This window comes from Panonychus citri, unplaced genomic scaffold (genome assembly GCF_014898815.1).
Source record: "Panonychus citri isolate SS breed McGregor unplaced genomic scaffold, ASM1489881v1 Contig00016, whole genome shotgun sequence".
Taxonomy (NCBI): domain Eukaryota; kingdom Metazoa; phylum Arthropoda; class Arachnida; order Trombidiformes; family Tetranychidae; genus Panonychus; species Panonychus citri.
In genome coordinates, this window is record NW_026515421.1 from 34,744 (window position 1) to 61,503 (window position 26,760).

General features: G+C 30.2%; 6 protein-coding genes and 2 pseudogenes across 6 annotated transcripts; 4 read left to right on the plus strand and 4 right to left on the minus strand.

Moving 5' to 3' along the window:
• Positions 1-3,521: 3,521 nt before the first annotated feature.
• Positions 3,522-4,997, minus strand: LOC128393906 (ribosomal RNA processing protein 1 homolog A-like). Its single transcript, XM_053354136.1, has 2 exons — positions 4,838-4,997; positions 3,522-4,693 (listed from the first exon to the last, which is right to left on the minus strand). The coding sequence occupies exons 1-2, from the start codon at positions 4,866-4,868 to the stop codon at positions 3,819-3,821; spliced, it is 906 nt and encodes a 301-aa protein (XP_053210111.1). The 5' UTR covers positions 4,869-4,997; the 3' UTR covers positions 3,522-3,818.
• A 407-nt stretch (positions 4,998-5,404) lies between these two features.
• On the plus strand, positions 5,405-7,071 carry LOC128393896 (fumarylacetoacetase-like). The gene is made up of 2 exons (XM_053354124.1): positions 5,405-5,670; positions 5,745-7,071. The coding sequence occupies exons 1-2, from the start codon at positions 5,590-5,592 to the stop codon at positions 6,921-6,923; spliced, it is 1,260 nt and encodes a 419-aa protein (XP_053210099.1). The 5' UTR covers positions 5,405-5,589; the 3' UTR covers positions 6,924-7,071.
• LOC128393914 (39S ribosomal protein L13, mitochondrial-like) lies at positions 7,009-7,830 on the minus strand. Its single transcript, XM_053354147.1, has 2 exons — positions 7,555-7,830; positions 7,009-7,482 (listed from the first exon to the last, which is right to left on the minus strand). The coding sequence occupies exons 1-2, from the start codon at positions 7,745-7,747 to the stop codon at positions 7,121-7,123; spliced, it is 555 nt and encodes a 184-aa protein (XP_053210122.1). The 5' UTR covers positions 7,748-7,830; the 3' UTR covers positions 7,009-7,120.
• An 815-nt stretch (positions 7,831-8,645) lies between these two features.
• LOC128393883 (uncharacterized) lies at positions 8,646-10,072 on the minus strand (annotated as a pseudogene).
• A 10,478-nt stretch (positions 10,073-20,550) lies between these two features.
• Positions 20,551-21,459, plus strand: LOC128393844 (uncharacterized). The gene is made up of 4 exons (XM_053354078.1): positions 20,551-20,837; positions 20,903-21,031; positions 21,147-21,203; positions 21,276-21,459. The coding sequence occupies exons 1-4, from the start codon at positions 20,664-20,666 to the stop codon at positions 21,306-21,308; spliced, it is 393 nt and encodes a 130-aa protein (XP_053210053.1). The 5' UTR covers positions 20,551-20,663; the 3' UTR covers positions 21,309-21,459.
• Positions 21,460-21,591: 132 nt separating this feature from the next.
• Positions 21,592-22,449, plus strand: LOC128393836 (uncharacterized). The gene is made up of 4 exons (XM_053354065.1): positions 21,592-21,859; positions 21,928-22,056; positions 22,127-22,180; positions 22,271-22,449. Exons 1-4 carry the CDS (start codon positions 21,692-21,694, stop codon positions 22,319-22,321), a joined length of 402 nt encoding a protein of 133 aa, XP_053210040.1. The 5' UTR covers positions 21,592-21,691; the 3' UTR covers positions 22,322-22,449.
• A 696-nt stretch (positions 22,450-23,145) lies between these two features.
• Positions 23,146-23,971, plus strand: LOC128393991 (uncharacterized). The gene is made up of 4 exons (XM_053354229.1): positions 23,146-23,418; positions 23,483-23,611; positions 23,678-23,731; positions 23,796-23,971. Exons 1-4 carry the CDS (start codon positions 23,161-23,163, stop codon positions 23,841-23,843), a joined length of 489 nt encoding a protein of 162 aa, XP_053210204.1. The 5' UTR covers positions 23,146-23,160; the 3' UTR covers positions 23,844-23,971.
• A 65-nt stretch (positions 23,972-24,036) lies between these two features.
• LOC128393983 (uncharacterized) lies at positions 24,037-25,568 on the minus strand (annotated as a pseudogene).
• Positions 25,569-26,760: the final 1,192 nt, after the last annotated feature.

Sequence of the window (26,760 nt, forward strand, 5' to 3'; positions counted from 1 at the left end):
ATTACAAAGTTCAAATGTTAGAACTTTTTTCTTTGTCTGAATTATAATTCGAAAGTGAAAATGTTACACCTAATAATCATATTCTAAGCATGAAATTATTTCGATTCTTTGTTAACATTATCATTCTCTCTCTCTCTTTCTATTTCTTATGAATGAATCATGAATAATATAATAAGATGATTAAATTCTGATTTAAATTGTTTATTGAATTCGATAGAAGATAAAAGTTGTAAGAGAAAAAGAAAAGAAAGAAGAAAAAAGTTCGAAAATCAGATGAAACTGTAAATGATTTTCTTTCACCAAAAAAGAAGGAAAAAAATGGAGATTAACTTATGAAAGAAAAACATGAAAATAAACAGAATTGAAACTTTGATTTCGAATTGAATATTTTTTCACCCTCCCTGTAACCAGAATTCATTGAAATTGAAGATAACAAATGATGTGTTATAAAAAGCTCATCACGATTCCCATGATGGTATAATATTCATATTGAATTTTCATATTCTCTCATTTCTATTGAATAAACAGTTAATGATGAAAATAATATTTTGTTCATGATGATTACCATGAAAATCATTTTCAAAATGTTCATCATTCATTGTTACCATGAAATCAAAATGTAATATTGAGAAAAGTTCAATAAATAATAATAGTTTTTCATGAGAAATCAATAAGTTAACATTTATTTTTATCAGCAACAAAATCAACATGATTACCTGATGCTAATCAACTTGACAAAAGTGACCATTTGACCAATGATCAAAACTATTAAAGCTAATGAAGGTTGTAAAGATAGAAAGTCTCTCTCACTGACCATTGGTCACTTTGTTTTTCCACCTTTAGACTTTCGTTTCATTACAATTTAAACCTTTTTCACCTTGTTCATTATCATTATCATCGTCATCCTCTTCATTGTGATAACTTTTAAAAAGTTAATTGTTATAACTTTATAACTAAATAGAGGCATCAATGGTCATCTAAATAGTGGACACAACACAAAATGTTCAATTTTAACAATGAACTTTTTACAATCTGTTTTGTATTTTTATTACCTTTAATTGTTTACCCTTGATTAACCTGAGATTTGCTATTTGATTGTCCTCTTGTAATTAACCTTTGATGCTTAATTGTTGATTGCTATTATTAATACATTAAATTTTACAATCGACTCATTTAATTTTCATCACAATTAAGTTGCTTTTCACTCTTAAAGTGATAGTGGTAATAAAATGTTGGTCTAACAATTAAATTAAGCTCATCATTAGTTACCTTTTAGTTAACTTTTGGCTACTTACTTTTATTATGATTATTGCTCTAAACACCTTGACCCAACCTCTTAATTGTTAATTTAACTGCAGCAATTAAATGCGTTGAAAACAGTTTAATTGATCATTAATTTAGTTGGCTTTCCAAGCTTTTGTTGTTAATTTTAAATTGTTAACTGACTAAACTGTAAACAATCAATTAAGTTTGATTCAATGTTTCAATTGAAAAATTAATTGTTTCCTGGCAAGTAAATTTGTTGTTCATCAAATTTAATTATCATTTGATTGTCTTGTTACTATTAAGACATAAAATATTTTTATTGTTACAATTTAGTTAACAATGATCAACGTTGTAAATGATTAAATTCATTGTAAACATGTTAACTAGGAAATTGAGCTTGATCAAAATTAAAACGTTATTACATTAAGAAATTTGTGATTTTTAATTGTATTTGTGTTATTACAATTTCGTCTTTGTAATTAACTTAATTACTATTGGAAAAAGGTAAAGGTGATAATCATGTTTACCACCCACTTTTTGTTTCTACCTGATAATTAACATCCAAACTTAAAGGTAAGGCTAACCCTTTACTTGTAATCAGGTAAAAAGCCGAGACCAAAATCAATGATAACATTATAATGATTAGTGTTAATTGTTGTGAATTTAAATTGATACCTAAAAGTAGCCGATCTTAATGGTTATTGATTTGTTGTAATTAGTGAGGTTGTGATAAGTGGATGAGTTTGAATTGAATCAACATTAAAATTCATTGATGAAATTGAAAAATTGAAACTTGATCAATAATAAATGTGAAATCGTGATGACAATTTAAATTGTAATTACTACGATTATTATTATTATTTAAGATGAAATGAATGAAAGTTAATTACTTGTCAGTTGAGAACAAGATATTTATCATTATCTTAATTGTTCTTGTGGTCAAGTGATTAAACTCAATGGAAAATCATTTTCTATGTAGTTTCATATTTCGTTTGAAAGAAAAGTAGAAAAGGTAAAAAGGTAAAGGTAAGAGTTAAATGTGACAATAATTTTACAAGATTATCTTTTACTCTGTTGGGTGTTTTTCCCTTAATCTGGTTCGAGTTTGTTGCTTACCTTTTGTTTACTTTTTTCTGTAGTTACCTGTGGATAGAGAGTAAGAAAGAAAGAAAGAGAGAGAGAGAGAGAGAGAGAGAGAGTTTGTTTCGATTTGATTTGATTGTTTTGACTATAACAATAAAGAATCGTTTAAATGTAAACATATAATTAACTTTAATCTGAATCAGATCTTAATCTTAATCTTGTGTTTAAAGCGAAGGTGCCAATCAACAAGTAACAGGGAAAAAAAGACAAACACAAACCAATGACTTTATCTTTTCAGTGGAAACATTGAAATCGATACACTAAATTGTAACAACCAACACAAAAGAGGAATTAAAAAATGTTCAAAAACACAATTCAATCTATTCAAATGATTTCGGTAAAATTAAATCTCTAATTATCAACAATCAATTGTCACAATTCAAATGATCAACAAATGACTGAAATTGAAACTGAAAATTTCTCAACAGAATCAAAACTAAAATCTAATGAATGAAATGAAAACTTTTTATTTGAAACTTTGGTTACGATTTATTTACGTCAACGCGTTAATCGATTAATTGTCTCGTTTATCTTGTTAATTGTCGAAGAATATTCAATTCACTTAATTGTATTAGTTAAGGTTAACAGTTAATTCTCATGAGACTCATTTTCTTCAATCGTTTAGTTTATCTTAAGCTTCTGTTAAAGCGAAAGGGATTTTGTCTCTTCTTCTAGTGGTTAGAGTATCAAGAGAGATTAAGAAAGAAACAAAGACGATGGATTATCCCTACAAACGACTTTGATCATCATTCATCTTTTTCCTCTCTCTCTTCTTCATGATGAGTGATCATCATTTTCAATCATCATCGTTTTCATCATTTCCCATGAGCACAATCATCATCGATTGTCATTCTCAATTTAATTAGATTTTAAATGAGCCACTAAACGTTTATGGTTAATGAATGAAAAAACAAACATTTTGTTCAAATAAATGATTAACAATAATTGTCAAGACAATTAAAGTAACACAAGAAATTAAGTAGCTCATGATTAGATTAATCAAATTGTTTTCAGCAATCAGAACACTGAATTTCCACTAAATGAGAAATTGCCAATATAAACATGGAAAATGCTTAATTTAGAAATGTGAATTAACTTCATCAAGCTACTGGTTCGATTATTGTCATGAAGATTTATTTTTTCAACTCGAAACGATTATAACTCTCGTTATATACTCGTTGTCCATAGTATTTATTAACAATCAAATAATTGGAAATTGTTCATATTACAACCATGTGTATACAAATATGATTCTCGTTCAGGTTTGGAGAATATCATCCAGAATTCTCGTCGAGTTCAGAGGTCGATTTTTGGACAGTATTGAAAATGTATCGAATGGAGAAACAATCGATGGACAGTTTTCTTAAACTTTACAAGAGTTTTACACAGTTAAATTGGATTGTCGCTAATTAACTTCTTTTCATTTCAGCAGCAATTTTGAACAGAGCTTTACGATTCGTTGCTGACATGTTATCTTCTTTACCAGTATCGATCAATTCTTTGAATATTTCTTGGCAGAACTTATCCCTCCAGTTTGATTGACATTCTGATCTTAAGAATAAACGAATTTCTTTAAAAATTGATTCTTTACTTGTACTCAAAATGCGAGAATCAGAATTTCTTGGAATAGCTTTGATAACAGGCCTAATTGCAGAAATATAAACATCACATTTATCGTTTGGATCCCAAATAACTTGTCTCATGGTAACATTTTGAAGCTCCTCAATATAAACTTCAAGAATATGGGCCAACATTTCAACAGATTCATCGGAAGCAATGAAAATTTCATTCAGAAAATTAAAATCTCTCGGTTCACTATCAAAAATGGCCACTCTTAAACTACGATTAATCATATGTCTGACCAGTAAAGCATATTTATCAACTCGAAAGAAATCAATTCCCATCCATTCTCGAGCCAATAATTTGAAACCAGTAATCAGATAATCTTTCTCATTCTGATAGCGACAATTATAAGCAATGTCATGAAGAATCTCCTCACATTTAGTAACCTCCGTGTACCAAACAGCAAAGAACATTCCTTTCCATAGATCTTCTAATTCTGATTGATTAAAATTATGAGTCGGTGCCAGAATTGCGGCCACGGCTTTACGACGTTTCTCATTACTTATCGGTGAACAAACATGATGAACAAACTTTTTGATTGTTTGATTAGATTTCTTTTTCTTCTTCTTTTGAACGACATCACCAGATTCTTGTAAATTTCTTTTCGTCTTTTTTATCATTCCATTAGATTGCTGAAGTAATTCCAAGCCAGAATCCAAAACTAGAAACAAGGAAGAAAAAAAAACAAAAAAAAACATGAGAAAATGTGATAAAACATGTGCTAAGGAAAAGACTCTTACTATCGACAAAGAAGCAATTTAAAAACTGATTCACTTCACCAAGAATTAGTTAATCTATCACTTACCAGAATCGCCGTTCACATTTGCATGAGACATAATATTAACTAATTTAATTAATTGTTCAATCAATAGTAGAGTTTAAATAACAATTTAAGAAACCAAATCACAAAAATAAACAAAAGCATTGAGATTAAAGCAGAAATTAGAAACTCAGATGTAAACAAAAAAGCACGTTGACTATTTAACACACTTTATCCTCAGTGGTAACCATGGTTACTAATAATTTAGAAATCGATTAATTTAACTTTTTTTTATTAATTTTTCGCATTAATTGAAACATTTTGTCGATTTTATTTAAATTAAAACTATATTTCTTTTTTCCCCATCAATAATTACAGCTGATTGTGGTTTAATTAGTTAGCGGTTGGAGAGAAAATGGTTCTGTTAAAATAGTTTGAAGCTAATGGAATGATCTGTTAATTGGATGATTCTTATTAATGTGTTGATTAACTTGGTAACTGGAAATGAATTAAATTGTTTGTATGGAATTAGTGAAAAATATTCAAGGTTGAATCCGATAGATTAAACATAACGAAGGAAAATATTAATATTATTATCGTATTTTCTCAATATACTTGAAAAGATCATCAAAGATAAACCTGATTAACTGACTGATTGTTAAATTGTTGATTAGATACAAAGTATCAGATCATAAGCATTTATATTTAAAGAGAAAGTAAAAAACAAGTATCAGTTAATAATAATCTGTGGTTTAAGAGAAGTCATTTTGTCAAGGACTAATTGTGAACAATTAACAATGTCTTGGGTTCCAATTCCAGCAACAAGTCAGTTTACAATTGACAATTTACCTTATGGTGTTTTCTCAACGAGTAATAATGTAAGTAAAACAATTTAATTCCCGTTCAATCAAATTATTATCATGATCAATTTTTCCTTCTCAATTATCCTTAGTCAACTCATCGGATCGGTGTGGCCATTGGAGATCATATTCTTGACCTTAAAGTTGTCCATCATCTTTTCAATTTTGAGAAGTTGATTAAATCTGGTGAACATGTTTTAACCAAATCAACTTTAAATGACTTCATGAGTTTGTCTCCATCTGAATGGCATCAAGTACGAGTCAAGATTCAAGATCTTTTATCGGGTAAAGATAAGTCCTTGGAAAATGATCTGTGTCTTCGTAGAACGGCCTTGGTTGAACAAAAAGAGGCCACTATGCATTTACCAGCGACAATCGGTGATTACACTGATTTTTATTCATCAATTTATCATGCAACTAATGTCGGTATAATGTTCAGAGGTAAAGAGAATGCGCTGATGCCCAATTGGCGACATATTCCCGTTGGTTATCATGGTCGAGCGTCTTCAATAGTTGTCTCAGAAACACCGATTCGAAGGCCAAATGGTCAAACCAAGAATGACGATGAAAGTAAACCAGGTTTCGGTCCTTGTCGTTTACTTGACTTTGAATTGGAAATGGCCTTTTTTGTTGGTAACACCGCTAATCAACTTGGTCAACCAATTCCAATTGTTGAAGCTCAAGATCACATTTTCGGCATGGTTTTGATGAACGATTGGTCCGCTCGTGACATCCAAAAATGGGAATACGTACCATTGGGACCTTTTCTGTCTAAAAACTTTGGGACAACCATAAGTCCATGGGTCGTACCAATGGAAGCACTTGAACCATTCAAAGTTGAAATGTATAAACAAGAACCCGAGCCGCTTAATTATCTTAAAGATAAAAATGACTTTGGACTTGATATAAATTTGAATGTTCAATTGAAACCACAAAACGGTGAACCAATAACCATTTCGAATACAAATTTCCGTCATATGTACTGGAGTATGAAACAACAATTGGCTCATCAAACAATCACTGGATGTAATGTTAATCCAGGTGATCTATTGGCTTCGGGAACGATTAGTGGACCAGAACCCGAATCTTATGGATCCATGTTGGAGATAACCTGGAGAGGATCTAAACCAATAACTTTGCCCGATGGAAGTCAAAGGAAATTCATACAAGATGGAGACGAAATCATCTTATCAGGATTCTGTGAGAGAGATGGAATCAAGATCGGCTTCGGTCAATGTCGAGGTGTCGTTCTTCCCGCTTTGGCTCTTTAAGAAATAGAACCATATTGATTTTGTTTACAATGAACAATTTTCTGTGAAGAAAAATTGTTAATTCGATAAAATTGAAAGCTAAAAATTTGGAACAAACTTTCTAACTTTTTACTTGATAATAAAGAAGAAAAAATTTATAACTCATTAATATATATAAGAGACTAAGTAATTAAATTGATCCAGTTCAAGTATTCACATTATTTGAGAACATAATCTTCAGGATAATCAATGATTTTCGGGTATTCTTTCAATTCTTTCGGATCAATTTTACCACTAATTTTAGGAATAGGATTTAGTTGCCTAATCTGATCACAAATGTTTTCCATTATATGTTTGGGCACTTGATCATCTGGGAAGAGATACAATTTAGCCATTTGATTTTCTCTGAAAGGATTATGTTCACCTCCTCGTAACGCTTTGTAAACAGCCTTATAGAGAATAATTGTCGGATCTTTTTGGTGTAAATCCCAAGCAGAAGCCCAAGTTACCGCTCCTTTACCATAATGCGAATGGTGATGATAAGTTCTCCATTTCCATTCTCCATGGGGCATAGAAATTTCTAAGAAAAGAAGAAAATCATTATACAAATACGATGAACAGGTCAAGATTCAATCAGCATTCACTTAATTACCTTTGGTATTAATTACAACAACAACATCACCCACGTCGGTATCAAAATTGGTATCATAAATTGGTTTGAATTGTCCTTTCAAATAACCAGCGACCAAATCAGCTGAGTAAAAGGCATCTTGCCATTTGGCATCATACAGAAGCCAACGTCGGGCAAATGTACACCATTGTTGAGTCCTGGCAAATTTATTCATACCAATTAAATTGGAATCACCAAACAAGAAGAAATTTAATTTAATCAAAATAATTTTCCAACCAAAATAAATACCATGTGATGGTAATCGATTTTAAATCGAAAATGGAGACTACCAAAAATCGATACTTTGATTTTAACATCGATTTGAAAATCAATTATTGTTTTTTTTTTCGACCTGGCCCGTAGGGACAGGGGTATTATATTGTTTAGAAATCACATTCTTTCGTCTGATCTTATAACATTTTAGTGCTTTTTCTTATCTATTTGAGATAAAATTAACTTTTTTGATAAAAATTTTCAAAAATAGATAAGGAATCAGTTTTTGCGGTTAATTCAAAAATGAGAAAAGGAAATAAAGAAGAAAGAAGAGAGAAAGAAAGAGTTCGTATTGCTTTTCAAGGAAGAAAAACAATACGAAGGTGAAAAGAGAGGAAAAGACAAGAAAAGGTAAAGGAAAGAGATAGAGATAGAGAAGAGGAGCTGGTGAACGAAAATTAAAACCACTAATTAAAATTTATAATTAATTTTAGTTGAATACTTATTTAATTGATTAACAGTAAAGACAAAAAAACGTGTAGTAAACCTTTTAGCTAAAGCAATAACTATAAATTGAATAAATCACACATGCGCCAAAAATCGGGACAGGTCTTTCTTTTGCTTCAGCAAAATAATCTTACTCTAGTCTTAAACATTATTAATAAAATCAATTTAATCAATCAATTAATAGTAGATACATTTAATGGATTTAAACCAATCAATAAGAACACAAGGAAAATATTCTGATTATGTTAAGATTAAGTGAAAAAAGTGAATGAGAAACATTTAGTTAAACATTTATCATGAAATGGAGGTAAAAATTTTCCATTTGATATTGATTCCATCATTTACAATTAAGATTATAGTTTAATTGTTATAAAAGAGGGAAAAGCGATTACAATTGTTACACCGAGGGTCACCATTGATGCCATTAAAGTTGGACTGAAGACAAATTTCCCATGTAATTTATATCCAACATCTTCACGAGCAATCCGTTCGAGGAAGAGTAAAGCCTATTAATCAGATAAAAACTAAATTAGTTAACTATTTCAATTAAAATTTGATTACCTTTCCCATAGAGATGATTGATGATTTAGTCAGTTTTAAAGTAAAATTAAGTTTAAATCTAACAAAAAAGTGAATCGAAACTATTGCTAATCTCGTAAATGGGAGGAATTAAATTCTTGATAACATGTTCGAACCTCTAACATATATCTCTCATCAAGATCGAGTAAACTTTTTCTGTAAACGATATCATGAAGAGCAGCAGCTTCGGTATTTATTCCGATGATGTATTTGTTGAGAAAACTTAGAGTCCAAAATAGAGCGATTGAAGTTGACCCAAGGATAAAGTATCGCCATGGATCATAGCCAGAAGACACCATCGTATATAACAATAGTAGTCCCATGATATTGAACGAAGGGTACATGAAACTGAGATAAAAGGACCAAATTCTGTTGGCAGTATTGGTCAGTTCGATGGTCTGTGTGTACATCCGCCGATAATATTGTAAACTTTCAAGGTTCCAGGTAACTTCTGGATGAGTTTCGATACAATGCCCGATAGCACGGAAAGTAACTTTTATCAGGGAGGAAGATGTAAATATCGTGTGCATCTTGATAAAAACAAGAATTGCAATAATCCCGTAGGCGATTATGTGACTCATCTCAATGGTCATCTGAAGCAATCCGAATGGATGATGTGAAGATAAGTTCATGTAAAGACAGAAAGGAGAAGTTAAAAGCCAAAAGAATGAATAAATTGCGATGAATAATTTTGTGTCTTTCTTGGTTGATTTAATTTCGTTTGCAATCAACTCATTGGCTAGTGAAAGTCAATTAACTTCAAGAAACTTCATATTCAGAGTAATCAATTTTAGCGAAAAGAACAATGAACATCAATATAACCATCATCAAATCACCTAATATTACAGTGACCACATGAATTTGGGTGAAGCAAATTAAATTACAGAAATCAAATGGAGGTAAAATGCTGAACAGCATGAAAGCATCATGACCCAAGGTAACCAAGGAAAAAAGTGAAACATAAAAAATTGAGATAATTTTAAATCGTCCAGATAGAAATGGGAAATAACTGAACTTCAAGAAATCAACAATTGAATACAATGAACTAATTGTGAATGGAGTAATTAAATTTTTCGTTGATAACATTTCAATTTCTTTAAGGCCCAATGAATTGCCGTAATTGTTGGTTAAATGAATTTCTTTTGGCTTGATTGTTGTTATCATTGTATTTGCTTTGTTTGTAAAACTTTTCCAATCATTTGATCAGACTTCAGATTCAGTTTGAGTTGGTTAATTACAGAATCTAAGAGTAGTAAGTTAATATAATTTCTTCATTAGTTCCAATATTTAGATACTATTAATATTCATCTCATTTTTGTTTACTATTTAACCTTTTCGACGAGCAATCGTTTTCTGCAAGTACAATTTAATCGATTAAATTGTTTATTTAACAATCTTACTTTTCAGCAATTCTTTGTAATTGATCAATTCATTGATTTGACTTTTTCATTTTCAGCTAAAGTTTCACTAACCATGTAAACTTTCTACTTCGAGTTGATATAATGAGCTTCATCCTGAATTCTATGATCGATAATTCAATAAATCTCTCATTTTTATTAAGATGAAGACCCATTGAGATGAAAATATGTTTGAGTATCTAGTAATGTTATTCAATTTGTTCCTTGCTAAATATGATTTTAAGTTGCAATCTTTTAGTAGAGTTCTTTTAAACGTTATTCGTTATACATTGTATTTTAATGAACTAAGGTTGACTAAATATGTCGAACTACTTTAATCATATTAATGTTAGACTTGAAAAGGGACTAAACAAATTGAATATCGACCATACGATTTTCAATCATTGCGGTCATTTAACTAATATAGCATTTAATTAATTTAGGTCGTCAAATGACACCTCAGATTTTATTTGAACTGTCTGTGATGAAGGATTAGAAGAAGATAGGCATGTTTCAATCGAAAACACTTAAAGAGTTAAGTTTATGAAAAGTATCTCAGCTGCCTTTTGCACAAATCATCATCAAACCTTAGGTTTGAATTTCCTTTCTGTGCTCTGCGACGACCTTGAATGATCTTAAAACACCTTCGTTAAAAACCTCATAATTGAAAATCGTAATCAAACTCAATCTCTAGTCAAAATTAATTATTAACTTTGTTTAAGAAGATATGAGTCTGTAATAACCGTAATCAGACATTAACCCTATACCATCAAGATTTTAATGATTAATTATTAGGTTGACTAAAGTTAGTGTCACTTCTACTTTAATCACTGTAATTGTTAATTAGATTTAGAAAGAAAGGGATAATTAAATACAATATTGACCACCAGAATCAATCACTTTTTATCATCTATTATCTAATATTGTCACAAAATTAATATTAAAGTAAACGAATGATTAGATGATGGATAATGAATAAAAGTGGATAAGGTGAGAGAGAAAACAATAATCGTTGGCTTATTCAAACGAAAATTTAAATTAAACTCGAAACACAATAATTGACAAAGCAAGTAGGGGCGCAGCCACCGCCTCTGGCACAAATCATCTTTGTTCCTTCCCTCTTTTTACTTTCCTTTCTCTTTCTTTCCCTTGTAATAGACAATCGCTATAACACCGAAAAAAAATTATAAAACTTATAATTTAAGAGTAATCACAATCAAAACTTACATCAATTATTGATTTATTTAATTAATTAATTAGAACTTTGCATAAGATATAATATGAGAAGACTTGATTGAAATCAGCACCATAAAGGTGCCACTCAACTGCCATCAAGATGGTGGATGGCAAGGGAAGAGGAAGAGAGAGAGGGAAATTAAAGGGGCAGACTCGGTACTTGGCTAGGTACTAAACCAGTTTTAGTACCTGGCCAAAGTTATTATGACACACTCTTCTTTTCTATTTCCTTCCCTCTTCCCTTATTTATTTCTCCTTTATTATCTTTAGTTGAAAATAATTAAGATAATTATTTTCTTTTCTTTTTTATCGAGTTCATTCTAAACTAATGATGATAATAAAGGAGAGGTCATACATTATTATAGATTATACAAAAAAGGAAATATAAAAGTTTAAAAGAAAGAGAAAGTTTAACTTCATTTAAGTTTTTCTTCTCTGCCGATTAACATTGAATATTGTGAATTTTCTTGAATTGAATTTTGTGAGTTTGTTCATGTTGTAACAAAAATGTCAATTAGACTGCGACCGTTCAATAATGACCTTGGTCGCAGTCTGATATCTTTCATTATTATTATATCAAATAACGTTATGACACGCAATCCTTCGTGTAATGTTTAATATTAATTGAATTATTCATTATTGGTCTTTAGAATGTTCTAGAAGGTGATCTTGATCTTCTGCTCATGATCACCTTCGTTATTCATTGGATCCATGTATTACATTGTATTAGATTAAAATCATTATCTCTTATGTAACGTGAAAAAGTTACTCAATGAGTGATAAACGAATTAAATAATGTAGAAACATTATTAGGAGAACTTTAACTAATATAATTGAACATTTATTATCCAATGGTTGATTAAATGGTTGTAATGAATTACACAGATTATTGGAATGGATTAACTTAATTAAAGGGATGATGACAAGATGAAATCTATTAGAATGTTTTAACTTGAATGTTGTGGTGATTCTAAAAAAGTGAACATTCTATTAGTAGATGATCTGGTTTTATGCGAGATCATCGAGAGTCACGAGTATGTCATGTGAGTTGAGAGTTTATTCATCTTTGTCGGTTAGTAATAAAGATTTAGGTCGATTAGTAATTAATAATTATGATCCAAATATAGTAAAGACCATATATTGATTAACACGAGTAATTGGTTATGGAAGGAAGTAATCTTAAATAAGGGTTATTGATTATTTATAATGAACGGATTTATCCTTGTACGGGTTTGTAACCAGTGATGAATAATGAGACCGAAATTTACGTTACACTTAGAAACTTGAGGTAAAAAGATTAAAGTTGGTGTTACAATTGGCTTTCAATTAGAGTCGCCAGGATCTGGAATATCCTTGTCTAACTTCAAGAAAATAATTGTATATTAATTGTTATGCATCCATTTCAATTGTGAATTGAATCCAATGGTATTCGGTAAGTCTTTCAGTGTTTCACCTCAAACAGCTTTAAGAGCAAGTTGGGTGAAAAACTGACAATTTTCATTGCTTATTAATTGTTATTTTTTTTGTTTGTTCAATTAGATTTTTTAAACTAGAATCCAGATCCAAAAGCTTATTGTCCCGAGAGGTTGTCAAAAAATCAAAAGCGAAAATTTAATATTAAATCATATAAAAATGATCGATATAAGTAATCAAAAGCTTTAAAAATCTAATCTACTTCAATTAGAAAAAAGAATTAAAGAAGCATTACTAACTGCAGTTAAGTCACGAAAGATTTACGAATTATTGCCCATTTTTGCACAGGGTGTCCCAAACGGTCCAAAATGTTCCTATAGGGTGTCTATACCGGGTGTTCATATATACAAGTACATTTCTAGACCATTCTATTAGAAACCAATATACAGTGTCCTTATGATAAGTAGTGATCCCTGGCGGTGACCTTGATAACCTTGGCTTTTTAAAGCTCAAATATAATAACACACTTCAATTTTGATTGGTTGTTATTCTATTGAAATTAGCTAAAGGAGCTTTTACTCCTCATTGTGGTATAATAGAATAGATTATTATATTTACGTCATTTCTAGTTTAACTTCAACAGTGCAAACAACAAAAAGTTAATTGTGAATTTTGGGTGATCTTGAGTCGTTCGACTTTTATAGTGTTAATTGTGGATTTTGGGTGAACTTCAAACAATTTGACTACAAAAAAGTTTTAATTGTGAATTTTGGATGAACTTTAGTTGATCAATTCTCATATTCTATTGTTTTTAACTATCTATTGATATCTATTGTCTACAATGGAAATTGAAACAATTCTTGAGAAATAAAATATTAATTGTCATTGTTGTCGAATATCTAATAATCTAAATTGTTTAATTGAGTGATTTCTGATGATTCTCTGATTATTCTCTGATGAATCGTTGATGAATTCCTATATTCTTTTGTTCTTAACCATCTATTGATCTACCATTGTCTACAATGGAAATTAAAACAATTCGTAAGAAAATAATAATTGTCATTGTTTTCAAATATCTGACAATCTTGATTGTTTAAAAGGTTAATTATATCAATTAATAATTAATTGAATACATGTTTAGGGTATCAAAGTCAAAATCTTATCATAGAAAATAGATAGTTAAAAACAATAGAATACAGGAATTAATCTAATATTCATCAGAGAAAATTTTTGTTATATTTAAAATACAAAAACCTCATAAGTTTAGTTTCTGTTTAGCACCTTATGCGTTGGGGTTTATAAAAAGTCTTTTTTTCGAAAAGTTTTTCTTGTTTCCAAGACTAAATTTGATATTGTATTGTGTTTTATAACTTACTTTTAGGAACTTGAAAACGGTCGTCTGTTTATCAATATCTACATCTTAGATCAACAAAATAAACATCAACAGAGGCTTCATAACAACCACTATAATCCTAAATCATACTCGCCACTTGGTAAGTGAAATTTTATCTTAAATCTATTGTATCAATGGATTTCAATGTGATATCATTTATTAGGAAGCGTCAGTTGAAATTTCATTAAGTAATCAGATTCTGTCAATGAGTGAATCAAAATATGTATCATGTCTAAATGAACATGTTCTTTGTTACTTGTTGTCTACCTCAACATGTTCATTTTCGTCATCACATTATCATCTTTTTTCGCCTTCTTCTTCCTGATTGTGGTTCTCTAGAGAATTGATGGAAAACGAATGATCTTTAATTTGCTTTGATGAAAATCAATCAAACAGATTGATTCTATTTCCAAATAGAAAACAAGAATCAACTTGTTGCGCTAGAAACAATTGAGAAAATGATGAAGATAAAATGATGATCGACTGAAAGAGAGACGAAGAGAAAAGAAATCTAGAAATCCTTTTAAAGAATTTCAAAGACCTGAAGTGTCAAGTGACAGGGTGATGGTGGAAAAGAGGATGAGTAGATAAAGATAAATGTATTAATAGTAAGAGATGTTGGTGATCAAGAGAAGAATTTCATTGAAAAAGGATTGAGGTAACTGATCAGAAATTCTCATCTTTTCTATTTACCTTTTATACCTAAATCTGGTGTGTGATGACATTCCGAATGACAATAGATCAGTTCATTCACCTGTCAAGAAAATTTTGTTGTTACAATGTAATAAAAAGCTGTTATTAAACCTCAAGAATTTACTTTTTTAAAATGCAATTTCACAACCCGGAAAAACCTTGAAGTGTCTTTCTTAAATGAAAGCCTTGAAGTGATTATTAACTGTTGAGAATCAATGTGACTAAACAATAATTTATGCACATTCAAATGCGCATAAATTGTCTAGTATAATGATGTAATTTTCAACAACTATGTAAAATAAATCCTTCAAATGATTTATTACCGGTCAAGCCTCTCAAGTTGTTTTGCAGAAAACGTTTTGAATTCGTCCTAATTATTATGCTACTTTCTGTTTCTACACTAGATCGCGTTACTTTTTGAATTATAATTGATTGAGATTTCGACCAATAGATGACAGTATTAATAAAAACGTAAATTACCCTGGCCACAGAGTAATATACAGGGCGATTCAGCTAATTTGTTGGTTTTCTTTTCACGATTACTCAAAAACAACTTGACCGATAGGGTGCATGTTACGTCTATGGAAGTTTGGCTAATACTCATTTGTCATATTGCAAGGTCGGGGTCATGAAGATTATTCGTGAAAGAACGCACTTGAAGGTCATTTGAAGAACTTTTGAAAACCAGAAATTTTTTAAGCTTGATCATGAAGTCAAAGTTATAATAAATATAATACAAAATATTGATTAATATAATATCAATTGAACAATTTAATTCGATTTCACTTAGTTTTAATTATTTTGACAATTCACTTAATTATTTGACCGAATTTTTGGTATCAGATTTGGCTCAATCTTCACTGATTGGGACCTAACTCACTTACCACTTAATCAGTCTAAAATACAATGTTTTATACGGAAGAGATATAAAAGTCAAGGTGACTTTTAACTATTGATGAAAACAAAGTAATAAAACGATTAACTTAATCTCTCTCTTTGACATTTTCATAACACTTCCGACTGACCAATTTGAAGCAGTACCTGCGAATGTCTAAAGGTAGCAAACTGGATTGTAAGTTCAACAGTTTTGATTGGCCTTTAACACTGATCTTATATCATCAGCTGATGGAATCCGTTTTTTATCCTTTACCATCTCCAGATATTTCCGATAAAACTTTATTTTAAAATAAGAATCAAGTCCAGGATTGTGACCATTGATTGGATTATTCGAGTCTCTTTTTAGACCCTTTGAATGAGGGAAAAAGAAGTTAACTAATTTTGCGGAGATTTTCCCGTAAAGTTGCTGAACATTGACCATTTCCATTCCTTGAGATCGCTATCGGTTATATTTATCTTTTTTAACTTATTATCAGAACTCTTTTACCACCACAGGCCAGTAAGATGTTTTATTTTACCTCTTCTAACGGCTTTCTTTCTTGAACTTGTTGCATCTGATTGCTAGATATGGAGGTGGTCAAATTAGCGACGTTCATGGTTTTTATATGTTCACAGTATATTACTTGGGCACCAAGACTATTGCTGCTGAACCAACCAGTGAGGGTGACGAAAAGCCCGACGTGCCTTTCTATCCGTGGCCATACCTTCGGTGTCAATAGCCACCGTAGGTTTTTCGTCTTCCAATTTTCCAATAGGTTTTATTTTTTCCAACCATTTGAAGTCCAAGTTTCCAACATTTTTCCAGAAAATGGGGGTTTCTCTCATTCCAAACAGTAAGAGCAAACTTTGCATGGTTCCCTTTTGTGATCTTTACCATAAACAAGCGGTACTATGACGAAGTTCAATGTTAATTCGTTCCTTGTGTGGCAGTTTAGCGATGTTCATTTCCTCGAACAGCTTACTTCTCATTAGGGTAGAGAACTCAAGGGCTTGTATCGCCAGTGTAATAAAATAACAAAAACAAGCTAATTAACTAAAAAGTTAATTAGCCATAAAGAAAAGATGGAAAAAATTGATAATCCAGTGGTAAGATTTATGGTGGTGATAATTATTACCACCTCATCTCTCTTTCTATTTCTCTTTTGATCAATTCTCTTTCTCTCCTTTCTCTCCCATGTATAAAAGAAACCCCGAAGAGAAAGGAGAATCATCATCATTTCCAATTCAACCCTTCCAGAGAAAAGAAAAATCTCAATGTTGAGATTTACTTCTCTCTCTCTCTCTCTTTCTGTCGCTCTCTTCTGTCCAAATACATTGTATTACACATTCACCATATATATAAACCTAATCAATTATTCCATACAAGTGTAGATCTAACCTAAAGAAGTAAATCATTTGTCACGAATGAATTGTGACGAGCCTCGAAGATTAAAACAATGAGATCCCTTTGAAGATTAGTCAAAAAAATCTAATCTTTTTATTTTGTTGGTATTTCTTATATACTACAATTGTTATCTACATATCTGTAATATCTCAAGATCTGTGACGGCAAGGATCTCTAAACTCATTTTTCAGAATTAAAAAACGTGGAGGAAAACTGTAGCACCTTCAGATGACCATGAAACGTGTTATTTTACCGATGACCTGAATGACATTGATCTTTTGATATAACAATTGAGTATCGCTCAAACTCATACCACTCAGGTCTCGTGTCTCTCTGACTGTTAGTTGCTGAGAAAATAGCAAAAAACATCGGTAAAAATAGCTGAATAGCCCTGTATAATCTTAATAATTAAAGGGTAATTAGTATTCGTTGGGGAATTTTAATTAGTTAATCTAGGTGATTAGCTTTATCTTTCGTTTATTGGATTAGTCTAGAGGCGAATCTAATGTCAATCTAATGATAAACTCGTTATATTTTTTTTCCTATTATTTTATTACATGTGCCTCGGGTGAAGGATAACCGTCTCGGTTATGTAAGCTTATAACGGTAGGTGTTGTTATAATCATTACATCATTAAACAAGTTCGATCACAGTCAACCCGTTCGACCATTAAATCATCTATTTCTATTCACTATTGAATTTTTGAATTTTCGATAACACGAATAATTAAATTAATCGGGGTTTGAATGCATTTTTCAATTACAAACGATTCGTTTTCAACAGAGCTATCCAGAGTTATATAGTCCGAATTATTTGGTTTGATTGATTTGATTAATTGGATCAATCATCATATTCTGTTCATTACTATTGAAATCAAAATACAGTCAAGTACCTAAAATTGTCCGTACCCAAAATTGTCCAATCGATCATAGCTCCATCTAGTAGAATTAGAAATAAGCTCAATCGTCGAATTTAATTCAGTTCATTTTTCTTTAAATGTAAACAAAATGATTCAAAGACAGTTAACAATTAGTGAAAAAATTAATCTTCTCAATGATTATAGTGAATTTGGATTGAATTATGTGAAAAATAAATATAAGGTATCAGTCAAAACAATTAAACGATATAAAAATAACGAGGAAAATATAAGAAAATCATCAAAAAATAAAACTAAGTTCAAACAGTAAGTTAATCATTGGCAATTAATCAACAACAAATTCTAATAATTTTTTTTATTGATAGTGTTGGAGTTGAAAAGAAAGTTAAAGATCATGATGATGAGCTAATTAAGATACTAAAAGAATATCGAGATGAAGGTTTTCCCATAGGTGGCTGGTTAATTAAGAAAGAAGGGAAATTAATTGGTGATAATCAAGGTAGATTCGAGTTACAGTGTAGCAATATGTGGTTACGTAAATTTTGCTTGAGAAAAATTTAAAGTTTGGTAATCCTTCTGGTGAATCAAATGATGTTGATACAAATACTGTTGATCAATATCGAGTTAATATTCAACCATTAATGAGACTTTATTGTGATGATCAAATTTTTAATGTTGATGAAACATCACTGTTTTATAAATTGTTACCATCTAAATCATATTTCTTCTCGAAAACAGAGCATTTTGGAGGTAAATTAAGTAAAGAAAGAGTAACATTGATGTTGTGTTGTTCTAGATCAGGTAACAAGAATTACCTGTAATTGTTGGTAACTCTAAAATCCTCGTTGGTTAAGAGATAATGATTTAAACAATTACGAATTTGATTATGATTCATCTTCATCAGCTTGGGTAACATCACAATTATTTCAACGATGGTTGAATAAATTACATGATAATTTAGAAGAAAAAAATTTAAATATTTTATTAATTCTTGATAACTTCAATGGTCATCATGTTAATCAGTCTGATTATCCAAGAATTAAATTTGAATTTTTGCCACCCAATACAACTAGTCACCTCCAACCCCTTGATTGTTGTATCATAAAATCATTTAAATCAAAATTTGCTTCTAATTTAATCAATCACGTTTATGAGTTCAAAGGCGGGAAAAAAATTGATCAAATTAAAAAAGGAATTAAATTAAATGTAGCAATCAAATGGGTATGTAAGTCCTGGTATGAAGTTCAAAATGAGACGATTGTTAACTGTTGGAGAAAATCAGGTTTGATTCAAGTGAATCAAGATGAAGCTTATTGTTGAAAATATTGACCAAATTGTAACTAATTATAATTTAAGTATTTATATTCTGATTTGCCAACTCATGTTGAATTTTACAACAATTAAGTATAAATGATTCTCTGTTTTCTACCTTTGATGAATAAATTAAGTTTTCGAAAAAATATTTGATCGATTTTACTAATTTCAATATTCCGCTCTACAAATTCATTGTACAAAAGTGGACAATTTAGGTACTTATGACTAGCTGAATAAACAATTGTTATTATCTACGGTCGTTTGATTGAGCAACATATTTTCGTCCACGTTAATACTCGTATTTTATCATCAACTTGATCATTTTCATTATCAACAATTTTTACATTTACTTTTCTATCCACCATCATCATAATGCCAATATTCAATACTTTGACTGAGGCAATGATTGATAATTAGAATCTGATCATTATGAGTACATATATTTAAACTGGAATGTTATCAAAGGATTAAAAGAAGGAGGATGAACTCTACTTTCCATCCTACGGGTGTTCTTTATCGTTGTGATGACCAATTTCACCCAGAAGTTTTTCTTGATTTTTATCAACAAATTGATCTCATCAAATCGAAATTATTATTCTATCACTTTCCTATTGTTACAAATGCAATGACGAATTTTCTGTCGATATGGATTCAAAGATGAATTAACGATCCATCCTTTTTTTTCTCTTTTCACCTCTCAACACTATAATTTCTCTCTTTTTTGTGATTCTATTTATTAAATTTTCTATCATCGTTCTCATAATTGTCACTATTAGTGACTCACTAATCAACTAATCATAAAAAATTTAAAAGTACATAATACATATAATTTCATCTTCCAATTGCAAAGGTATCACGTTTAATTGGATGATAAAAGGGAAAGGGATGTTTTTATTATTGTAAGAATAGAAATCATTTTGTCAGCATAGATAAGTACATTTAATTGCATATCTTTTTACAGTTATTCAAGTCTAATCCAACAATTACTAAATTAATATCCATATAATTATCTCCTATTGATTCAGCAGGTATTATTTTCAATCGCATCTCTTTTGGTACCACTATAAAATGAAAATTTATCACTAATTGGTCACACTGATAATCTTTAAGTTGATTGTGTAACTTATCAAAGAAATTGATACAACTCAGTAATTCTCACTCTCGTCTACATTATCTTAATTTCTAACGATGGATTTTCTTATTTTAATTTGTTCATTGTTCACCTTAATCGTCACAATTAACGCTGGTCCAACTGACGATCACCCCCACATGCAAAATTTGTCAGGTCTTTGTAGTGACCTCAAAGAATCAATAACCGAAGGAAGTTTTGTCGCTCGTAAAAAGATTCTGGATGAATGTGCTGTGAGTAAATTACAAATCTCTCTATCAATTCTAATTCAATTTCTAATTATCGTTACCAAATTAAGGCTAAATCATTTACGACTGAACAAAGTAAGGCCATGGAAAAATGTCGAGCCAAATTACCCTTGGAAACTCCAACTGATGTGGAAAAAGTTTGTTCCGATATGAAAACATACGAACCTAAATTCCAAGAGGTAATTAGTCTGAGTTCTAAGTATTCGAACCAATAATCGAACAAAAAATTCATTTTCTCTCTCTCCTTGCAAAATCCATAATCAACGAGCTAATTGATTAATTTCTCGATTTCAGCTTCGAACATGCTTTAAATCTAATGGTCCAGGTCCATCTTCAAAGAAAACATTCAAGGTAAAATTGACAACAATTAAGATGTAGTAAATATTCAATTTGATGATAATTAATCTCTATTTTATTCTTTAGGATTGCCTAATCAAAGCTCTTGGAAAAATTTAAATACCTCAGGGTGATATTGAATATGGACTGAAAACTTTTTATAACGAATACCAATTTAATTACTTTCACGTTGCTTTTGATTAATTTGGGATAATGAATATTGTTGATACTAATTGTATAATCAAATAAATTAAAATCTTTCAAACGATAACCTTTTGTCCACTTTTACAATCGGCGACAATCAATCATTAACATTAATGACATTTCCATACTTTTATCAACCATTAGTTACACTTTTCAACAATTAAATGAATTAAAATCCTCCCTTTTTTAGTAACTAAATCAAATTAATAACGAATCACAATCAGTGACAATCAACAGTTTTAATAAACCAACTCTCTAGTTACATTCAAGCAATAATCTTGAACTAAAATCCATCAGCAATGGGGAAAAAAGCCTTGCTAATTGTTACACTCTACTCATTGTTAATTTTAATTGTTTCACAAGAAATTAACATTAAAAGCTTATTCATCGGTACTTGTGATCATATTTTGGAAGCAATTAAATCAGGAAAATACTCTGAAAACCAGAAAATAGTAAATGATTGTCTGGTAAGTTAACTAATTAATTTCTGATAGTCGAGTCAATTATAATATCATTTCTCATTTAATTATTACAGAAGGAACCAAAATGTAAACAATTTGCTGATCCGGTTGATAAATGTTATGAAATTTTACCAATGAGAACACCAGAGGAAATCAATTCAACTTGTTCAAATATTGATGGTAACTTAATTGCTTTTGGACAGGTAAATTAAATTACCAATTTTTTACCCATTACAATCAATTGAATAAATTTTGCATCCCTTTAATTGTCAGGTAAAAAGTTGTATGGAAAATTTAACTTCAACCATGGATCTAAATAGTTTCCAGGTAATTGTAAAATCTTCTTAAAAAACAATTCTAATTGTTTCATCCAATTGTAATTGTAAGTAAAATCTAATTTTTCAATTGTTATATTAGAAATGCTGTGAAAACTATTTGACTCGGACAAAGGTTAATCAAACAGTCTGATTCACTAATTAGTATTATTCAACCACTGGAACAATCAACTGGATTATGATTAATTCACGAATTATTATTGTATCAATAATCACCTTAATTTTAACTAAATAAATGACCAATCAATTGCACAATTTAAACTTTTTGTTAAATTTATTTATTGTTTTTGAATGAATGATCTATTAAAAGGTAATATAACTATCAAAATTAATTGTTTACAATTTAATGTAGTTGTTATTCAAATACACTTTGTAGATATCGTTGATGATTATTTCTAAATGTATGGTTAATTTAAATTACAATTAAAATTACCATCACAATAGTATAGCAATCGAGAAATTGTGTCAACAATTAGCTGATCACAATTAGTCAAACTGATGTGACAAAAAAATGCTACGGTTAATAAAAAATTAATAAACTTTACAATTAATCATATCAATTAGCTGATTGTTGTTTATTTTCAGTGTGAATTGTAACCATTATGATAATGATGAACAATTTAATTTAATTTCTATTAATAGTTAATCAAATTCATGGTTAAAAGTGAAACTCACAAAGCAATTATGATTATCTCAATTGACAACTTGACAATTTGATTAAATTACAATTATCATCTGTACACATTTATAATTGGGTTGAATTAAATTCAACATTAATTGAATATAATATAATCATAAATTGTAAACTTTAATTTGATTAGTTACAACCTTTCAAAAAAGTTTTATATTTAATCAGATTGATTTGATTGTCACCATAAACAATTAGAAACAAATAAAGGTAATCACATAAAGATAATTAATTATATTTTAATTGTAATCCTTTGATATAAAAAGAGACTCAACTTAATTTTCATGAGTAAATTGTTAGCCGATCAACATAGATCAAGTCTCAAGTCTAAATCAAGTTACAATTTTGTTTATCGTACCAATCAACTAATCAACAAGATGATTAAAAAAGTTTTATCTATTTTCCTATTGTTAACTATCATCTCAACAATTAAAGCTGAACCGACTCCCAAAAATGTATTAACATTTAGATGTCAAAAAATGTTGGAAGGAATAAAAAATGGCTCATTTGAAAAGGCCCAAAAGGAGCTAGAAGATTGTAGAGTAAGTAGATTTAAACAATTTAACCGAATTAGTGGTGATTAACTAATTGCTCGTCGATTGTCAGGAACAAGCCGTACCTAAGGACATCTTTGCTGCGGTCAATAAATGTGACGAGCAATTGCCCATGAAAACTGCCGATCAAGTGACCAAAATTTGTGCTGATATTGACGGAAATGTCGCAAAATTTGAAGAGGTAAAGTTGATTGTTGCCTAGTGATTTTCTTATTGATTGATTAATTTTCTCATCAATTGTTCTTAGGTTAAGAAGTGTACTGATCAAGCTCTTGGAAAGGAGAACATGGGAAAATTTAGGGTGAGTTAATTGTTTAGAATTAACTAATTCAGCTAATCGAATGATTTAATTGTTACTTTAATAGGAGTGTTGTAAGAAAATGGCTGGAGGAGATCCAAAGCCTCCGCAATAAACTGGGCTTATGATTGAACTTCAATTGTGATTAACGATCAATACCTTTGGTTTTCATTTAATTTTGAATTTGATTTCTGCTTTTCTTTCAATGAATTTAATTGCTAATAAAACTTGTCATGATAATTACATTTCTTCAAGATCTACCAGTTATTTGACTAATACGTTCGGGGTTGATTGGAATGACTGAAGTTGTGGTGAAATAGTTTTATGTAGAATAGTTTTCGTCCAGAACGATTATGGTTCTTAGGACCTTCGAAGCACTCAGATCGTCAAATGCTTCTTTAATCTCCTCTAAGGGTCGGTTGGATGTGATGAATTTATTTAGATCAATTTTATCAGTACGAACTAAGTCTATTAGACCAGGATGTCTTCGTGTCTGTAGTTACCATAAAGTCCGCCAGTGATTGTTATACCACAGAAAACATCGGCTGCAGAGATTGGAAATGTAGCCCCTGGAACAGGTAATCCAACCAATGCTGCTCTCGATGTGACCTTAGGTACTAAAGATTCGACGGCTTCTTTCATCGCAATTGTAGCACCGACACAACAAACAGTATGATCAACACCATTTCCACTTGTAAGATCCTTAACCGCATCAACACTTGTCTTACCAGATTCGAGTTCGTTTGGGTTAACAAAATGAGTGAAACCAAATTTTTTTGCGATTGGAAATTTATCTGAATTAAGATCGATTCCAATTATCATTGATGCCTCACAATGATCTGCACCAAGACCAGCAGCTAATCCAAGTGTTCCTAATCCCCATATTGCAACACTTGACCCTTTGGTAACTCGAGAAATGTTTACCGCTGATCCATATCCGGTTGGTATTCCACATGCTATCAGACAAATTTTCCTAAGATCAACATCTTCTTGGTCAATCTTGACCACTCGATCTGCTTCAACTAAAGTATATTCTAGATTTCAATGACAAGAATTAGTAAACATGTTGATTAAGTGTATTTCGAGAATTTTTATCCTCAAATTGATATTCGATAAGATTTTTTTACCTGAGAAAGTACTTGCACCAAACAAACGATAACATGGTTCACCTTTAACTGTGAATGGGATCTCACTTGTTTCGATGTTTATTTGAGCATTCAACATGCTGGTTCCACAATAATTAGCTATTCCTTTATCACAATCTGAACATTTTTCGCATTTACCGAAAAACATTACAAGCACTTTATCTCCAATCGTAACATTAGTCACATTGTCACCAATCGATTCAACTATTCCAGCTCCTTCGTGACCAGGAACATAAGGAAACATTGATTCACCCAAAGCCATTCCCGATTCTGAATAATCAATTAAATCAGAATGACAAACACCACTGGCGATTATTTTAACTCGAACCTCGGATCTACTTGGAGGTCGCACTGTTATCGTTTCAACAGTCAACGGTCCTTTAGGAGCCCATAAAACAGCAGCTCGACAATCTATTGATTCACCAACAGTCGACATTGTGATGATTCAAGCTACTTTGTTCTGTTTGATCTTCTCAATTATGAGGAATATGTTTAGGAATAGCCAAAGAGAAAAGTAAAAATAATCGATAAAAAAACTTGGAAGTTTTTAAACTTGAGCCATGCAACCAAAGTTTTCATATTAAGTACAAATAAATTATTCGTGATGAACTTTCATTCAGAAGTTAATATCGACCCATTGAAAAACACTTTATCGCCATAAAGAAAACCGATCTTTATGAACATTAAAATTAATCACGAGAATAAAAGTTAAAAAGTTTAATTGATTCTCGATTAATCATTGAAACTAACGTAATTCTATTGATGATTGTGACAATTTGTAATTAATTTTGATGGGAGAACAAGTTTACGAATTGATTCTTGAGTCAATCATATTACTCTATTTTTGTTTCGCTCTCTAGCTCATCTGATTGAAAAATAACAGAGATCAGGTTATCATCATTAAGGTTATAATCTAATGATGATCTGTGGAAAATAAAAAAGAAAAGGAAACGCAAGGAGAAAAAAATTTAATTTCTTCATTGTGATCAGATTGATCCTGGAAAATTACGGAGAAGCAAAGGAAGATAAACACTCATTTGATGAATTCTACATAACTTCTATCTTATGGATTTTTCTTCATGATCGTCTTATTTTTTCATATTTCATCCTCATCCTCATCTTCAAAATTCATCATCATCAAATAAAATTGACTTTCCCTGTCACAACCTTTTTCCTCTTTATTCTTTACTTTTTATCTCTCTCTCTCTCTCTTTCACTTGTTTTTTATAGTAAAATATTAAAAAAATTAAATTGACAAATGGCTTTTTATTCAGGCACACACACTCACGCATCATCATTATCCCTTAACAACTTTACCTTATTATCACAACCTTACCACCTCTTCAGTTTTTAAACATTGTTACTAAATCTTCAGCCAAATGATCAAAGCAATATTGAAAAATATATCAAAATACTAATGATAATTACAAGTCAACAACACAAATAACATTTAATTGTAAGTTAGTCACATCAAAACTGCAACATTGATTGAATTAAGTTCTAACAAAACAGCGACAACAACAATTAGCTCCAAAAACATATAGTTAGTCAATCAAGATTCGAATAATTAATAATAGTAATCAAATGAATTGGTACGGTAAAATTGACTCATCCTTGATTAAACTAATATTGATAAAATTTTTTCTCTAATTTGAAAATATTGAATGATATGATTAGTTTAATTTTCGAAGCCATTATTATGATTACGATCACTTATTCAGGTAATTTGGATTGTTTACAAAAGTAGAATCATCATCAGTTAGAAGTAGAAATTGTATTGTTATCAAAAAAAGAGAAAAAGAAAGAAGATTCAATATGTATAAAAGAAGAAAAAAAAAGTTCTTTTCACGCAAAAATCTCGTTTCCATTATAATGGTAACAATCATG

Bases quoted from the DNA above. Each gene is read 5' to 3' on its own strand.
- LOC128393906 (XM_053354136.1), bottom strand. From the start codon at position 4,868: ATGTCTCATGCAAATGTGAACGGCGATTCTG. The intron at 4,694-4,837 runs GTAAGTGATAGA...CCTTGTTTCTAG, and splicing joins AAATGTGAACGGCGATTCTG to TTTTGGATTCTGGCTTGGAA.
- LOC128393896 (XM_053354124.1), top strand. From the start codon at position 5,590: ATGTCTTGGGTTCCAATTCCAGCAACAAGTCAGTTTACAATTGACAAT. The intron at 5,671-5,744 runs GTAAGTAAAACA...AATTATCCTTAG, and splicing joins TTTTCTCAACGAGTAATAAT to TCAACTCATCGGATCGGTGT.
- LOC128393914 (XM_053354147.1), bottom strand. From the start codon at position 7,747: ATGAATAAATTTGCCAGGACTCAACAATGGTGTACATTTGCCCGACGT. The intron at 7,483-7,554 runs GTAATTAAGTGA...TTCTTTTCTTAG, and splicing joins TGTTGTAATTAATACCAAAG to AAATTTCTATGCCCCATGGA.
- LOC128393844 (XM_053354078.1), top strand. From the start codon at position 20,664: ATGGATTTTCTTATTTTAATTTGTTCATTGTTCACCTTAATCGTCACA. The intron at 20,838-20,902 runs GTGAGTAAATTA...TACCAAATTAAG, and splicing joins AGATTCTGGATGAATGTGCT to GCTAAATCATTTACGACTGA. The intron at 21,032-21,146 runs GTAATTAGTCTG...TCTCGATTTCAG, and splicing joins ACGAACCTAAATTCCAAGAG to CTTCGAACATGCTTTAAATC.
- LOC128393836 (XM_053354065.1), top strand. From the start codon at position 21,692: ATGGGGAAAAAAGCCTTGCTAATTGTTACACTCTACTCATTGTTAATT. The intron at 21,860-21,927 runs GTAAGTTAACTA...TAATTATTACAG, and splicing joins AAATAGTAAATGATTGTCTG to AAGGAACCAAAATGTAAACA. The intron at 22,057-22,126 runs GTAAATTAAATT...TTTAATTGTCAG, and splicing joins ACTTAATTGCTTTTGGACAG to GTAAAAAGTTGTATGGAAAA.
- LOC128393991 (XM_053354229.1), top strand. From the start codon at position 23,161: ATGAGTAAATTGTTAGCCGATCAACATAGATCAAGTCTCAAGTCTAAA. The intron at 23,419-23,482 runs GTAAGTAGATTT...GTCGATTGTCAG, and splicing joins AGGAGCTAGAAGATTGTAGA to GAACAAGCCGTACCTAAGGA. The intron at 23,732-23,795 runs GTGAGTTAATTG...TTACTTTAATAG, and splicing joins AGAACATGGGAAAATTTAGG to GAGTGTTGTAAGAAAATGGC.